The sequence below is a fragment of the Tasmannia lanceolata genome, unplaced genomic scaffold (genome assembly GCF_043159265.1).
Source record: "Tasmannia lanceolata isolate RefF3 unplaced genomic scaffold, GAP_Taslan_0.1 ptg000020l, whole genome shotgun sequence".
NCBI lineage: Eukaryota > Viridiplantae > Streptophyta > Magnoliopsida > Canellales > Winteraceae > Tasmannia > Tasmannia lanceolata.
Window position 1 is genome coordinate 11359955 of NW_027518697.1, and position 16372 is coordinate 11376326.

General features: G+C 39.6%; 2 protein-coding genes across 3 annotated transcripts; both read left to right on the top strand.

Moving 5' to 3' along the window:
• Window positions 1-232: 232 nt before the first annotated feature.
• LOC143854237 (AP2-like ethylene-responsive transcription factor ANT) lies at window positions 233-4173 on the top strand. Of its 2 annotated transcripts, XM_077364090.1 has the most exons (9): window positions 233-902; window positions 988-1564; window positions 1825-1907; window positions 2069-2077; window positions 2179-2267; window positions 2370-2443; window positions 2543-2593; window positions 2681-2757; window positions 3334-4173. In XM_077364090.1, the coding sequence occupies exons 1-9, from the start codon at window positions 650-652 to the stop codon at window positions 3921-3923; spliced, it is 1803 nt and encodes a 600-aa protein (XP_077220205.1). In that variant the 5' UTR covers window positions 233-649; the 3' UTR covers window positions 3924-4173. The 2 variants fall into 2 exon arrangements, with proteins under 2 accessions (XP_077220205.1, XP_077220204.1); XM_077364089.1 differs by having other exon boundaries at window positions 2543-2757.
• A 3480-nt stretch (window positions 4174-7653) lies between these two features.
• EGY3 (ethylene-dependent gravitropism-deficient and yellow-green-like 3) lies at window positions 7654-14803 on the top strand. The gene is made up of 6 exons (XM_077365290.1): window positions 7654-8294; window positions 9938-10135; window positions 10407-10631; window positions 13506-13744; window positions 13855-14009; window positions 14385-14803. The coding sequence occupies exons 1-6, from the start codon at window positions 7761-7763 to the stop codon at window positions 14738-14740; spliced, it is 1707 nt and encodes a 568-aa protein (XP_077221405.1). The 5' UTR covers window positions 7654-7760; the 3' UTR covers window positions 14741-14803.
• Window positions 14804-16372: the final 1569 nt, after the last annotated feature.

The following is a 16372-nucleotide window of genomic DNA, read 5'->3' on the forward strand; positions in this document are numbered from 1 at the left end:
TATAATAAAGTTGCAGGCCAGTTCAGAGGCTGTACTATTGGGTAATGACTGGTTAGACAGTTGTCCTCCTTGTGAATCTATCCATGGCCATGAATTAGAAAAAACGTAACCTGTACTTTTGGGTATCTGACCACGACCCGGACCCACTAGATTGCAATGAAGGAAGAAAGAGAAAAGTCTCTTTAAAGCAACTTTGCTATTAATGACCGGGTTTTCTATGGGTAATGAGAAGGCCTAAAACCAATTTGAGATCATGGCTTTTAGTAGGGTTTAAGGGTCTTAGGAAAAAGCAGAGGATGAAAGCAAAAACATGGCCTTTCTCAGCACACAGATCCCTGTAGAATGAAGGGTAATCCAACATTGTTTGTTGGGACTCATTCTCTTTGTTTAGTTTAAAGGCACTTGTTTTGTTCTTTCCAGTGCTTTTCTACTGGGTTTTCTCATAGACAGTGTAGAGAGAGAGAGAGAGAAAGAGAGAGAGAGAGAGAGAGAGAGAGAGATTCAGGTGTTTTTTTAGATTACTACATAGATTTCTTCCATGGGTTCTGCAGCTAGAAAACTAAAAACCTAGTTGAAAATGAATGATTAGTTTATGTAGTTTCCAATGATTGAGTTATCTTACACAGAATCCTGCTAGAAAAAAGAGGAGATGAAGTCCATGAATAATAATAACTGGTTGGGTTTCTCACTCTCCCCTCAGATGAACATGGAGGTTCCTTTAGACCCACATCAACATCATCATCAAGAACAAGTTACAGCTCCTCCTCGCCTAAACAGCTCTGGGATTTGTTATGGAATTGAGCCACAAAATGGAGGGTTTTACACTCATTTGCCTCTGATGCCACTAAAATCTGATGGCTCTCTTTGTATCATGGAAGCTCTGTCTAGATCACAACAAGAAGGTACGCTTGTTTTCCCTTTTCATTCTCAGCTCTTCTTTAAACTATTGTTTCTAAAGTAGTCCTTTTTATACTTTCTTATGGGAAGGAATGGTGCCATGTTCATCACCAAAACTGGAGAATTTCTTAGGTGGTGCAACAATGGGAACTCATCACTATGGAGATAATGAGAGGCAATCCATGGCTCAGAACTTAGACAACATCTATTATCACCAAAACACACAACATGATGAACCCTTTAGGCAGCAGAGTCAAGTCCAACACCACCACACCTATTTTCAGCCACTCCAAGAGGGGATTTGCTCTGGATTAACAGGCCATGGAATACACCAGACCCCAATAGAGGAGGAGCTAGGCTTGAAGAACTGGGTGGCTAGGCATTATCCTACAAACCATGCATTGGAACAAAAGATGGCTAGCTGTTTTGGTGATGGAGGTGGGTCTGGTTCTGTGGGTCCAATGGGGTATGGGGATTTTCATTCCCTCAGCTTGTCAATGAGCCCTGGTTCTCAATCAAGCTGTGTTACTGCTCCACTTCAGATCTCACCTACTGGAACTGACGGTGCAGCCCTGGATACAAAGAAAAAAGCAGGTGGGAAAGTTAGTCATAGGAAGTCCATTGATACATTTGGGCAGAGAACATCACAATATAGAGGTGTTACAAGGTAAGGGGCACCCATTTGTTTTTTTTTCTTCTCTCTTTTTTAGGTTATTTTGTTTTTGCTTTTGGTTTCTTGGGTTATGTTTGATGCTTTGTCATTTTACATTTCATTTAGGTTGCTCGTTCTTGGTACTTTTGTTTCTGTTTTGCTCCTTTTATTGTTTTTGTTAATTTTCTTTTACATTATTTAGGTTACTCATTTTATTTTAATTCTTCCACTGCTTTTGTTGATGCTTCTAAGGCTAGTTGTTCTATCTCCATCAGGCATAGGTGGACTGGTAGATATGAAGCCCATCTATGGGACAACAGTTGCAAGAAGGAAGGCCAGACCAGAAAAGGAAGGCAAGGTAGGCCATAGAAGAAAACTACCTATTTTCATCTCTCCGAAAGTAGTCCTTTTCATAGCTTATGTTTCTTGATTTCTTTGGTCTGTTTAGCTGACACTTTTCATTTGTGGTTTGTCATGTTCTTTACTTGCGGGCATGTCGTGCAATCAAATGTCTTGCAGTTTATCTTGGTAGGGTTCTTTTCTTAATTGAACCATTAAGATCCTCATTTTTTTACTAATCCTCTCAAAATCCTTTTATTTTCACTTAGCTTTCCACCTTTGGATTTCAGGTGGTTATGATATGGAAGAGAAAGCTGCAAGAGCTTATGACTTAGCAGCTCTCAAGTATTGGGGTCCTGCAACTCATATCAACTTCTTGGTATTATTAGTGGTGATCTAAAATATTGGAAAATTGATCTTTTCGTTACTTGAACTGCAACTTCTCTTTTATGACATTGGCCTGAAAATGGGGTTTGTTCAGTTGGATAATTATCAAGAAGAACTTGAACAAATGAAGAATATGAGCAGGCAAGAATATGTTGCACACTTGAGAAGGTATGTGACCTTTGTTTTTTATAGCACCTAATCATATCTTTATCGGTAATGCTCATCTTTATCAGTAATATTCATCTTTGCCTTACCACTTCCTCACAGAAAAAGCAGTGGTTTCTCAAGAGGTGCTTCAATGTACCGTGGTGTAACAAGGTCTTTCTTTTTCTTTGATAATTCAACTGCAATTCCTTTAAAAGGAATAAATCATTTGCTGAATCTCTGTTTTTTTGCTATTTTCAGGCATCATCAACATGGAAGATGGCAAGCTCGAATTGGGAGGGTCGCAGGAAACAAAGACCTCTACCTCGGGACATTCAGTCAGTTTTTGAATCATAAGTTCTTCAGTCTTACATTTCCTTTCTTACCTTCTTCAATTTCTCCATGCTAGTTATTCGATTCCTACTTACAGTTTAGTCAAAAGCTACTTATTAGTTACCGTGCTACAAAACTCAAGTTCTTAGAATCCTTTTGTCCCAGGTCTTTTAAGCTCTTTAAAAGGCTGACCTTTCAGGCACTCCATCCTCTTTAAGGCTGTTTTCCAAGCCTTAAAGGGCATGGAGTGCCTGAAAAATCAGTGATTATACTTTTGAAACACTGGTCTTTCTGCCACTGAAATTCTATTAAGGCTGGTTTTCAGAAACTCTGGTCTTTTATAAGGCTGTTTTTTCAGATGCTACTAAGCTTTTGATGGATGATTTTTAGGAATTATTCATATAAGCAAAATTAAAAGAAAGAAATGTCTTTTAAAAAGTCATTCGGTAGCTTATTTTTGAGCAAGCTATGATCTACTTCAAGGCTAATTTTCAGGAAGATAATATTTTACTAGGTGTCAACTAAAACCAGTATACAGAGCTGCACTCTTTTTTAGGTTTCTCATAAGACTGAATTTCCAGGCACTCAAGAGGAGGCAGCTGAAGCATATGACATTGCAGCAATAAAATTTCGTGGGGTGAATGCTGTTACAAATTTCGACATAACAAGATATGATGTTGAACGAATCACGACAAGCAGTACTCTACTTGCAGGGGAGTTTGCCAAGAGAAACAAAGATATAGAAGCCATCAATGAAGTCACTGAACACCACCCATCAATTCATAATAGTAACGGGGAACTGGATTTAGCAGAAGAAAACAATGGCATTTTAGACTGGAAACAGATGACTGCTGAAAATTACAAAAACCCATCTTTCTCAGCATCCCTACATGACCTTATTGGTGTAAATACAGTGAATTCGGGAGAAGGGATTGAAGATTCAGCCAAAATGGCGACCCACTTATCGAACGCATCCTCCTTGATAACTAGCTTGAACAGCTCAAGGGAAGGAAGCCCGGATAAGACCGGGATTTCGATGTTATTTTCAAAACCTGAGTCCTACAAATTCAGCACTCCCACCCCTCTTAGTTCTTGGATTCCCTCAACCCAGTTCAGGCCTGCAATTTCTGTGGCTCATATGCCAGTTTTCGCTGCTTGGACTGATGGTTAGCTTCTGTTGTGGTAAACATGTAAAGTTTTGCATGGACAAACAGAAACACAAGGAGATTGGTATATCAGAGAAGTGGAGTTCTTTTTTATTTTAGCTAATAGTGGATGATGAAGGTCAAGGTGGACCATTGTCTGTTTCTACTAGAGGTTTAATTTTGGAGCTGCTCCTTTTGGCCACATTGTAAGATTTTCTGCAATTGGGGGATTGAAGTTTAAGGCAATGATATCATTGATTGAAATGATGTTGGTAATATGGGTGACCCAAATATATTTAACAAACTTTTTGTCTTGCTAGTAGAAACCAGCTCAATGCTTTCCAATAATGCATGGTCTTGCTTTGACCACTAGCTTATCTCATCTTCCTCTACTCTTCATTGCCATCATTACCATTCCCCCTTTTTCTCTTTTGATCTTTCCTTTAAAGGTTACAGACATTCCAGCCCATTATTAAAAAAGAGATAGATTCTCAAATCATGGTTATCTGCCAATTAGTTTGATCATGGGTTTTGGGTCAGTTTACCGCATTTTATCTCAGAATAAACAGGCACCTGTCTGCAATTATTGTATGCCCTTTCCACTTAAAACTCATTAGCTTTTCCCTTTTATTTTTTTCTTACCTTAATTCAGAAAAGAGAATGTGTTTTATTTTCTTCTTATTTTTTGTCTGTAGGCAAGCTGGAGTTAGGTAGGACTTCCAGTCGATAAATAAAAGACTACGTAACATGTTTGCCTGTGGATTTAAAGTTAAAACTGCAAACAAATTAACAAAACCCTCCCCTGTGAACTCAATCTTATAAATAATGGTTATCTATATGCACTTATTTACATGTGTGAGTAGAAAAGCAAGCCCCCAAACAGTTTTTGCTAGACATATAGGAAGACAGATCCTTTGTGCGACGATAAATATCGCTTCTCTTTCTCTTCCCCATGGTGAAGTTCTTTATAGCATTGATGGGGAGTAGAGGCAACAGATGGAGTTAAGTGTCAAGAAGATGCTAAGAGTTCTAAGTGTTCGGTCCCTGGTACCTGTGTCCAATTAATGAACCAGAGTCGAATTGAATGGTCCTTAATCTGCTTTAACGGTGTCCATGTTTCCCTTTTATGTGTAGGAGTTAACTTATTCCCTTTTTAGAAAGTTTATAGTTTCATGTTAGTTTCCGTATTGCATGATTAATTTCTAATTGCATGATAGTTTCTATTTTTATGGTGGTTACTATAGCCATGGATTTAAATTTCGGTTTCGGTTTTGGTGGGGACCCACCAAAACCAATTTTTTTTCCAATTTCAATCATTTCGGCCAAAATTTGTGCAAATTTCATTCAAAACGACCAAATTTCAGCTGAAATTGAAACCCAAAACTGAAATTGAACTGATTTTGGACCCGACCAAAATCCGAAATTTAAAACAATACAATGATTCTAGCTAAAGGTGAGGATGACTTCTGCTTTTGCATGTGACCATGACCTTTATCTCCTTTGCCTATCCAACGACCGGATGGCTATGGAAGGCCATGAGAGCTGTTCCTTGTGATGTGATCCCATCTATCAGCTTAATATCATATTAGGAGGGTATTTCAGGAAGTTACCAAACCATAGCATGCAATAAACATCCATCGGTTTGAGTTGAATCTGATTTTGGATGCACCAGATGGTTTGGTGGAGATTGACGATTGTGATAATTCGAGGCATGGGATGCACCTGCTGATCAAGCAAGAGGATTACAATTCATCAACTTAATGAGATGAGGCAATTGTGGTGATTTGATCATCAATTCCATTGGAAAAATCACTCTGAAGTCAGCGAATGTTTCTCTAATGCGAAAGGATTCGATGCTCATATGTCACCCTCGATTTGGCAATATGGCCTATGAAGATTTCTTTATTTTAATCGAGCCAGTGGGATGATCTTCATAAGCCAAGATGTCCAATGCGAGTTATCTTTATGCATATTATTTCGTGAGATGTTCATTCTATGTATGCTTGGTTTGGATTTATGCTTTAAAATTGATGAGATGGATGTTTATTGCATGCTATGCCTTGGTGGATTTATGCTTTAAAATTCATGAGATGGATGTTTATTGCATGCTATGCCTTGGTAATTTCCTAAAAGACCCTCAAGACCCTCCTAATATGATATTAAGTTGATAGATGGGATCCTATCACAAGGAACAGCTGTCATGACCTTCCGTAGTCGTTCGATAGGCTTCTGATCGGGTTGAGGCCAACCCTAGCCCAACCTAAGATAGCATTCCCCAACCCTAACCCGCCCCAACCCGAGCCTCGGGTTGAGGATGGTCAACCATAACCCGACCTGCCTCTAATTCGTGCAACCCTAACCCAACCCATCTAATCCGAAATTGGGTCGGGCTCGGTTCAGGTTCACCTAGGGCCAAATAGAAAAAAACATAACCAAAAGAAAATCAAGATAAAATTAGAGGATGGAGGTCTTCGGGTCGGGCCAGGTTGCCAAGGCCTCAACCCTAACCCAACCCAAAATTAAATGGGGTTGACTCTTCCCAACCCAACCCAACCCGACCCGACCCAAAATCGAGTTGAACCCATCGGTTCGGGTTGAGCCCGACCCAACTTGCACCCATACCGAAAATTCGTTGTCTATTGTATGTGGATAGACCTGGCAAAAGTGGCCTGTGCCCGTGGGTTGACCCGGCCCACCCGCAAATTTGCGGGCACTGGTCTAAGTTTTCGTGACCCGTGAAAAATCAACCCGCGGGTGACCCAACCCGCAAAAAACCCAACCCGCGGGCACCCGCGGGGACCCGCATTTTTACAGTATGTCCGCCCGCGGGGACCCGCATTTTTAGAGTATGTTTAAATTTTTGTGAGAATGTTATCGTCACTCACGCTGTTTGTTTTTTTATGAGGGAACTCCTCACTTTATAAAAAAGTACGGTATGTCCGGCACCCTAGGATTATCCAAACCGTCCTTTAGATGGGCCGTACCCTAAATAGGTTATGCTCCAAAATTATTTTCATCGGTTGATTCTAACCCTCCGATCTATAGAGGGTTAGGATCAACCCTCTAACATCAAGATTGGAGGGATAGGATCATCCTATGGAAATGATTTTTGGAGCATAACCTATTTAGGCTATGGCCCATCTAATGGACGGTTTGGATCATCCTATGGTGTGGGCCATACCATACTTTTAATAAAGTGAGAGTGCCCAGTGGTGTTGTTAACATTTCAATGTGATTTTTATTTTATTATAATTTGCTATCAAGCTTCTCTTTTGGTAATTTCTCGGCAAGTGGGCATTGTGGGTGCACATATACGCTCATCGAAAATGTTGGTAGCAAATGTAAAAAGGTAAAAAAAGTAATCATTACACCAGAAAAAAGTAAAATAGCGAAACTATAAAGTGTGAAATGAAAAATTACGTAGAAATGGTGATAGATTGTAAAATTACCAAAAAAATACAAATAACCTCTAGAATGTTATGACAATTACAGGAAAATTATATGCTGTCAAATCAAAATGGTGATTACAATCCCATATTTACGGCATATTTGCGGGCGGCCCGCGGGTCACGAGAATTTTGACCCGCAAAAATGCGGGTCATTTGATAACCCGACCCGTATGACCCGCACCCGCATCACCCGCGGGTTGACCCGGCCCGGCCCACCCGTTTGCCAGGTCTAATGTGGATATCTGCACCCTGATTTGATAGAATAGCATACATAGATAAGAAGGCCCACTATGTCTAGTCATTTCCATTAGTTCTCGTCCACCTGTAAGGCTCCTCCATTTTTCTAGACACTTCCCTCCCCCAATTCAAATCTCGTCACCACCACCATGCCCTTCATCGTCACTACTTTCTCCCATGGCCTCTCTCTTCCTTCCTTTTTCTCCATCATGTTCTCTCAAAAGCAATCCAACTTCCATCTCCTTTCCATCCAAACACCCATTTGGAGGGAAAACCACCCACGTTTCATTTCCTTTCCCTTCCAAGAACCCACCAAAGAAACGTCCCAACTTCTCTGCTAAAAATAAAGAAGAAATAGACCCCCTTTCTTCCTCCAAAGTCGCCCTCATTTCAGACAACGAAAACCCGAGTCAGTCTGAAGCTAAAACTACTGAGAAGGACAAAGAAGATTCAGAAGAGAAAACCCAACAGCAGGAATTGGATTGGAAGGGAGATGAGGAGTTCAAGAAATTCATGGGTAATCCTTCAATTGAAGCCGCGATCAAGCTCGAGAAAAAACGAGCTGATCGGAAGCTCAAAGAGCTTGATATGGAATCGGACGGTAATCCCATTACTGGGTTCTTGAAGAACATAGTCAGAGATAGTTTGGCAAGAGAGAAAGAAAGGTTGGAGAAAGCAGAGGAGGCTTTCAAGGCATTAGACCTTAACAAGGTGAATTGCTCCTTAGCATATATTCATTTTTAGGGCTGCAACTCGGGTCGGGTCGGGTCGGTTTTTTTTTCGGAAAACCCACGATTCCCAAACCCGGCCCTACCCATGATAAATCTCGGGTCGGGTCGGGTTTTTTCACGTTGACGCAAATTTTTAAGGAAAATTCTTGTTTGGCAAGGCAACTCAACTCATAGAAGCAGAAATTACACTCACATTACACTTGAATCAAACAATGATGTAATTACACTCACATCACACTTGAATCAAACAATGCTGTAATCAAACAATGTTGTAATTACAATCAAACAATGCTAAATCAAACACTTGAATCAACTCAACTCATAGAAGCAGAAATTACACTCACATACAGTAACAGTGGGTGCGTGGGTTTTCACTTTTAACATTGGGATAATTACATTTACACCCCCTCTAGTTTCTGACACATCCACTTCCACCCCTATAGTTTAAAACGTGACAAATACACCCCTGTAGTTTCAATTTGTTTAAGGTTTGCCCCCTCAGCTGAAGGTTCATCCATAGATTGAAGGGTTAGGATGATCCGATGGAGCTGATTTTTTGGGCACATCATATCTATGTTAGGACCCATCAAATGAACGCTTTGGATCATCCAAATAATGTGGGCCCCTACCCGAATCCAAACACTACCAAAAAATCATCCAAATAATGTGGGCCCACATTGTTTGGATGATCCAAAGCGTTCATTTGATGGGTCCTGACATAGATAGGGTGTGCCCAAAAAATCAGCTCCATCGGATCATCCTAACCCTTCAATCTATGGACGAACCTTCAGCTGAGGGGGCCTACCTTAAACAAATTGAAACTACAAGGGTGTATTTGTCACGTTTTAAACTATAGGGGTGGAAGTGGATGTGTCAGAAACTAGAGGGGGTGTAAATGTAATTATCCCTTTAACCTTTAACTAACAATAGAAAAAAAAATGTACATACTATAACTTATGTAACTCGGGTCGGGTCGGGTCGGGTCGGGTCGGGCCCCTTCAAACCCGGCTCGACCCGAGATTCATGCGGGCTTTTGAATGCTGAACCCGGCTCGACCCGAAACCCATGAAACCTGAACCCGACCCAGGCTATTTTCGGGTCGGGTCGATGCGGGTCGGGTAAAACCCGGCTCAAGTTGCACCCCTATTCATTTTACATAATACAAGGGAAATGATATCAGCACAACCATGTTTTGATATTTGAACTAACTTGTCTCGTCTTTTGTTATATAACGAGCTGTCAAAGGTTGTTAGAGTCCCCAAAATGCTCTCACAAGCCAATTAAAAAAGAAAAAAAAAGCTGGGTTGGGCAATTATTAAAACATGGTTACATACAATTGTAAGCTTTATCTGCATTCTGTTATTGTTGAGTTGAAAGAGAAGGAAGAATAGAAAAGAATGAATACTGATATTGGCACTACCATGTTTTGATAACTGTATTAACTTAGCTTGTCTTTTCTTTTTTAATTGGCTTCTGAGAGCTTTTTTGGAACTGTAACAACCTTTTACAGCTATTTAAATTATAAAAGACAAAATGAGTTAGTGCAATTATTAACACACGGTAGTGCCAATATCAGTAGCAGAAAAGAATATGTAGATTTTCTTAAGTTGGATTCATTTGCAGTTGAAGAGCTGTTTTGGGTATGACACATTTTTTGCTGTCGATGTTCGGAGATTTGGAGATGGAGGAATTTTTATTGGTAATCTTAGGAAACCCATTGAAGAAGTCATGCCTAAATTGGAAAGAAAGCTCTCCGAGGCAGCGGGCAAAGAAGTCGTGCTCTGGTTCATGCAGGAGAAAACAAATGACATAACAAAACAGGTAACAGAATATCCATTTATCCATTTGATTTATTTTGGACATTGTGCTTATGATTTTGCCATAACTGTTGGTTGAATAGTTTTATTTCACTGTACTGCTGTTTGAAATATTGGAGTTCTATGTTTTCTCAAATGCTTATATATGGTGCCAATGATATTGCCATTTCTTCTATATCTAATTTAAGTAGAGTTATGTTAGAGATACCTATAATGACTAAAAGGTAGTTTATGTGTGGATCTCTGATGGGAGGAGAAACTTGTAAACCATTCAGGTTTGTATGGTGCAACCCAAATCAGAAATGGATCTCCAATTTGAGGCTACTAAACTGAGCACACCTTGGGGATATGTTAGTGCAATAGTCTTATGTGTTGCGACTATTGGGACTATAGCGTTGATGAGTGGCTTCTTCCTCAAGCCCGATGCTACATTCGATGACTATATAGCTGATGTGCTCCCGCTCTTTGGTGGCTTCCTTGCAATTTTAGGTGTTTCTGAGGTAAGCTTTCATTTTCTTGTTTGTTGACCTCATCATATATTTATTTCTTGTAAACTTCTTGATAGAATTGAATCTTGAAATGTTGATTTTGATCTTCTTGTTAGTTTTGTTATAATACTTTAATAATTGCTCTTTTTAGAGAGATTGAAGTGTATTGTCGAAGCATAAACTACATTGAAATGCATTTTGGAAACTAATATTGATGGACCATTGAACAATAGGTAGCCCCACTTGAAATTGGAATTGCATCACAAGTTGTCACAATTTGGAGAATTTGGGAAAAGGCTAACAAATTTAGTATGTAATGTTTGTCTTTCTGATCGACACGTGATTTATTGAAAAAAACACACAAACAAGGAATCTCTAAACTAAAACAATCTTCCTTAACAATGATAAATCAATGTTGATGCTATTGAAAACCAACAGAAAAATCCTTCTTGGACCCTCTCCCAATGAGCATACATGATAGAAGCCCAAAAAATTTGCACCGGCCAACAATTTCCCTATATTTCCCTACGAACCAAAATATTTTGGCTCCCCAGAATATTTAATACCCAAAAGGTCGAAGAAGGCCGGCGTCGCACCCCTTCTGATCTTTGATGAAACCCCCAACCCTTGCTAGATCTTGATTCCCATGTATGTTTTTGTCGAAGTTAGGCCTTACAGATCCCATGGGGCTAGTTTTACGTCTCTCAATACCTTCCTCTTCCATGACCTCACTCCATAGTATATGGAATCAGTCTCATCGAATGTCTTCTTCTCTCAAACCATAAAATCTATCCTAATTGCCATCATCCATAGTAGACTGGATGATTTTTTGCTTTACCTTACTAAAATTTTGATGTGTGCCAAAATATGAGATTGTTCGTTTCTGTTCAACTAACCATAATGTTACAATCAAACAAAGGTGATGAAGCATATGATTTATCTTTGGCAGGGAAAATATTATTTACATTCTTTTTGTCTGTGGGATGAGCAACAGTAATAAGATCATTCACATACTTAGTCTGACTCACCATAATCCCACGATTATAAGAAGATATCTCCAAATAAAGGAAATATGTGAAATATGTTAAATCCTTCCATTGAAATAATATTAAAGGAATGCCTTCAACTGAGAAATGCCTGATGTATTATCTTAAGAGATAATGATATCATCAACACATATGAGAGTAATATATCAATCCATGCGGATGTCTGCTTAGTGAAGAAAGAATAGTCAGAAGGACTTTGATGAAATTCATCATGTAAGATAGCATGAGGGAAAATTGTCAAACAATGCATGAGGGAATTTTTTCTCTGGTTTTAAACTTTCATTGACACGTGTCCATTTTGGCTGATATGTATCAACTTCCATGGCTGCTAAAGTTCTAATAAGACCGTGCCACAGTTCGACTTTTTTTTTTTTACAAAACCACATGTATCCAAGAAATTTTAATGCACATTCCCTTAATAAGTTGAGTAAGATAAAAACTAAAATAATAGCTCAATCATCAGCTTTCAATATGTGAAATATCTTTGTTTAGAATGAACCTTACTGGTTCAGACATGCGCGATAATGTGCTAGTAAGTGTTTGATCTTGTTAAACTATCATGGGTGCTTTTCTTGCTTATCTGATCATTTTTAAGTGTGTTTTCGTACTTATTCTAGTTTTTCCTAGAAGTCCGTCTTAAATTTTCATCGTTCCCATGGACTTCAATAAAATTCCATGATTCTTACAAAATTTCCATGGAATTCCATAACCTTCGTAGAAGCACGTCCACTTCTGTGTGGACTGAAGTCCGGACTGAAATCTTACATTGATTCCTTGCTTGTTTCGCCGATAGAGAGGTTTCTTTAGATGACATACCAAAGGAATAGAAGAAGTTACCCCAAGACCTGGAGGCGGGTAATGATGTAATTTGCATGGTAGAGGAAGCTCTGATACCACATAATGCAGGGGTCGCACGGCGGAAGCTCTGATGCCGGATGAGAACCAGCCCAGTAAGGAGTTAGAAGTGGTGGCGACAAAAGAAAGGCTAGCTAGTGGATTAAGGCGATGATGGTTGATAGATGGAATTATAGCGTGGAGGGCAAAGGGTTTCGGTTGGTGATGGAAATCAAGGTGGTTAAGTAGGTCTCGGGTACTAGGACTGCGGTTACTTGGGTCTCGGGTATTGGGTAGGAAAGATACGGGTAGGAAGAAACTTGTGAAGTTTCAGTTTTAAACATGAACTTACAGTTTCTTTCCCCCGAAACTTAGGGAGTTTCAGTTAACAGAAACTATATACATAGTTTCGTAGTTTCGGTTTAAACATAAACTTACTGAATGTTAGGTAATCTCGGTTAAATAAATGGGGGAAGTTGAGGCTAAAAAAGGGACTTTGCAGAGCAAAGATACGGCAAAAAACTAGGCTTTTGCAAAGCAAAGATATTGCGAAAGAGTAGGAGTTTGCAAAACAAAGATGTGGCTTAAAGACAGGAGTTGGCAAAATTTCAGAAGGCGGCGGTGTGGACTGATAAAAAGTTCAGGATTCCTGAACTTTATAAAAGGAACTTCTTTCTTAAAATACGACTGCTGGAATGTGAAATGTTAGTGTCTGGATTATTCCATTATGTTTCTTATAACTGTTGTTTATGCAAATTTGTTTTGATGTTTACAGTGATTTCATACTTATTGGTGAACATATAACCCAAAATATACATATATCTTTAACCTGTTACAGAGGTAAAACCCTTCTGATTTGCAGTTGGTACCTCTTTTATTGTCTGGCTATAAAACTCCCATTACTTTTGTCCAGGTCAACTTATTTTTTATTTAGATTCTTCAGCATGCTCCTATGCTTCACTCTCACTCATATGTAGTTGCTCTCCATTGCCCATATATCATGCAGATTACAACAAGGATAACGGCAGCTCGCTATGGTGTTAAACTCAGCCCATCTTTTCTTATTCCATCCAACTGGACAGGATGCCTAGGAGTGATTAATAATTATGAGTCACTACTGCCCAATAAGAATGCCCTTTTTGATATCCCTGTTGCACGGACGGCTAGTGCATATTTGACATCATTAGCACTTGCAATCACAGCTTTTGTGGCCGATGGAAGCTTTAATGGAGGTGATAATGCCCTGTAAGTCCTCTAGAATTCCTCCTTTAAGCCGAGGCTGTTTACTGTCAGAAGCTCGCCTTACATGAAGGTTCTCACATACCAAACTTCCAACTCCATGTGTTTGTTTGCAGGTATATAAGGCCTCAGTTTTTCTTTAACAACCCTTTGCTTTCTTTCATTCAATTTGTGATTGGACCATATGCGGATGATCTTGGGAATGTATTGCCTTATGCTGTCGAAGGCGTTGGGGTGCCTGTTGATCCCCTTGCTTTTGCTGGTCTTTTAGGTTAGTCTCTTTGATTCCTTGCTTTTGTATTTCTCAGTACCATAGTTAGCAAAAAGTGATTCGGCCAAAAAAAAAAGAGGAGGGACGGGACAGGAAAAATTAGAGTTTAATACAGTTTTGGTTCAAAAAGATGTAAAAAAACGAAAATACAAAAAATGTGTTTAAATTTTTGTCATTTTAGAAATAGTGGGGGTAAAGTTGAAAAGTTAGACATTTTCAAAAAAAAAAAAAAAAAGGTTGAAAAGTTGGTCCAAAAAACAGTACTACTGAGTAAAAAGTGTGAACACTGCAATGAGGCTGAATTTAGTATACAGTCGCGGTTTTGTAACTGATTATGCTGGTTTGCTAATGAAAATGAGTAACCAAAATTTGCAGGGATGGTGGTGACTTCTTTGAACCTACTGCCTTGTGGAAGACTTGAAGGAGGACGAATAGCTCAAGCCTTATTTGGAAGAAACGTTGCAACTCTGCTATCTTTTGGCACATCTCTGCTTCTGGGGATTGGCGGCTTGACTGGTAGTGTTCTCTGCTTGGCTTGGGGTTTGTTTGCGACGTTTTTTCGAGGCGGGGAAGAAATACCCGTGAAGGATGAGATCACTCCCTTGGGAGATGACAGGTATACATGGGGTTTTATCTTGGCTCTCATTTGTTTCCTCACTCTTTTCCCTAATGGTGGAGGAACCTTTTCAAGTTCATTCCTTAATCCACCATTTTTCAGAGGGGATATGTAAACCATATTCTGAATTATATGTATTATTTGCATTTGTCAGTAAATTGCTAGGATCATTGTATCATTCCAACTGAACTCAGCCCTCCAAGTGCACAAGACCTTTGTAGGTTATATTAGCCAAATACATTCTCGTGCCCCATATACGTGTGGAAGCAAAGGCTATAAGTACTAAAGAATGCCAAGTCTTGGAAATGTATTGACAGAACTATTGTAAATATGTAATAGATATATGCATCATTGAAGGTTAATGCATGAAGGTTCGCTGCCCTCGGAACACTCTTTAGCCTTCTGGACAGGGGCGGCGGCACTTGTAAGGGAAGGGGGGCAATTGCCCCCCTTAATTTTTTGGGAAAGAACAAATATACCTTTATTGGTGAATGTCACCGAATGCTAAAAACAGATGAAAGGGTGCCCCATTGGTGAATGTCACCAAATCCATTTATTGTTCTTTGACTTATACAAGTTATAAATGCACATTGGTCCCGTTCCACCAGTGGGGCTTGCAAGAGAATTTAACATTCCACTTTTTGACGAATGATAGACTGAAGGGCGCCCTTGCAAAAACCAGCTCCAAGGGCGCCACCATTGGTCCAATCTTAAGAAAGTGATCCACTTTCTCACTTTCTTAAGATTGGACCAATGGAGGCGCCCTTGTAGCTGGTTTTTGTATGCCGCACTTCATTCTATCATTCCTCACTTGAATATGTTTTGTTCTCCGGAACAAGATTGAAATATATAGCCAAGGGCATTTTAGCTGAAGTGATGTTTACGCCACTGGTGATAGAATATATAGAGGGTTTTTTTTGGAAACTATAATATTACTTTCATTTGTTTGGAGAAAAAAATTACTATAATATTTGCCCCTCTTGTGCAAAATTTCTAGCATCGCCCCTGCTTCTGGAGTAAACATTTAAAGATAAGATAGCGAACACTACTCTGGTTTAGGAGAGTTTGGTCCTCTATATTCTAGGATCAAAAGGAAGAAACCATAGCTCAATCTCAGGAGCAAGTATTTTCCTTGCTGATTTCAATTTTCTGAGAACTGGAGGTACTGTATTAATAAAGGTATTTAGGGGGCTTTAGACATTCTAAATTTTATGTCCTTGGCACTCTTAACATAAATTCTTGACATGTTTCATTTCAACATCATATTGTCTTCTAGAATACACAATAATATCCTGCATGTTCATTATATTCTAAGCAATTCATAAGGCAACGTAAGCTCTTAAAGAGGAAAGACTTCTAAAGACGGATGCATTGCCGGGTTGCCTCCCGAAGCAGGGTGGCTAGCTAGGCCAAGATCCCTTGAAGCCTAAGGCCTCTGTCTAGACGCACTTTGTGGGTCCATGCTCCCAAAAAGCCTGCCCCTCATGACGTCATCACCTCGAGAATCATCTTCGCTGCCCTAGGAGACCAAGCCACGTCTTGTCACTATTCGACATAGCTATCACTAGCAATAGTGCCAGCTCTAGCCTTCACCGTACAAGATCCTATATCTATCCGCCGCCAAAATTGTCACCGCCTGAGTCTACACAATGTGGTTATCTTGCCACATCACTCCTCGGAACCTCACACGCTTGGCCTGCATTTCCAACGATCATCGTAGTGTCATATCACCGTCACATCATGCTCG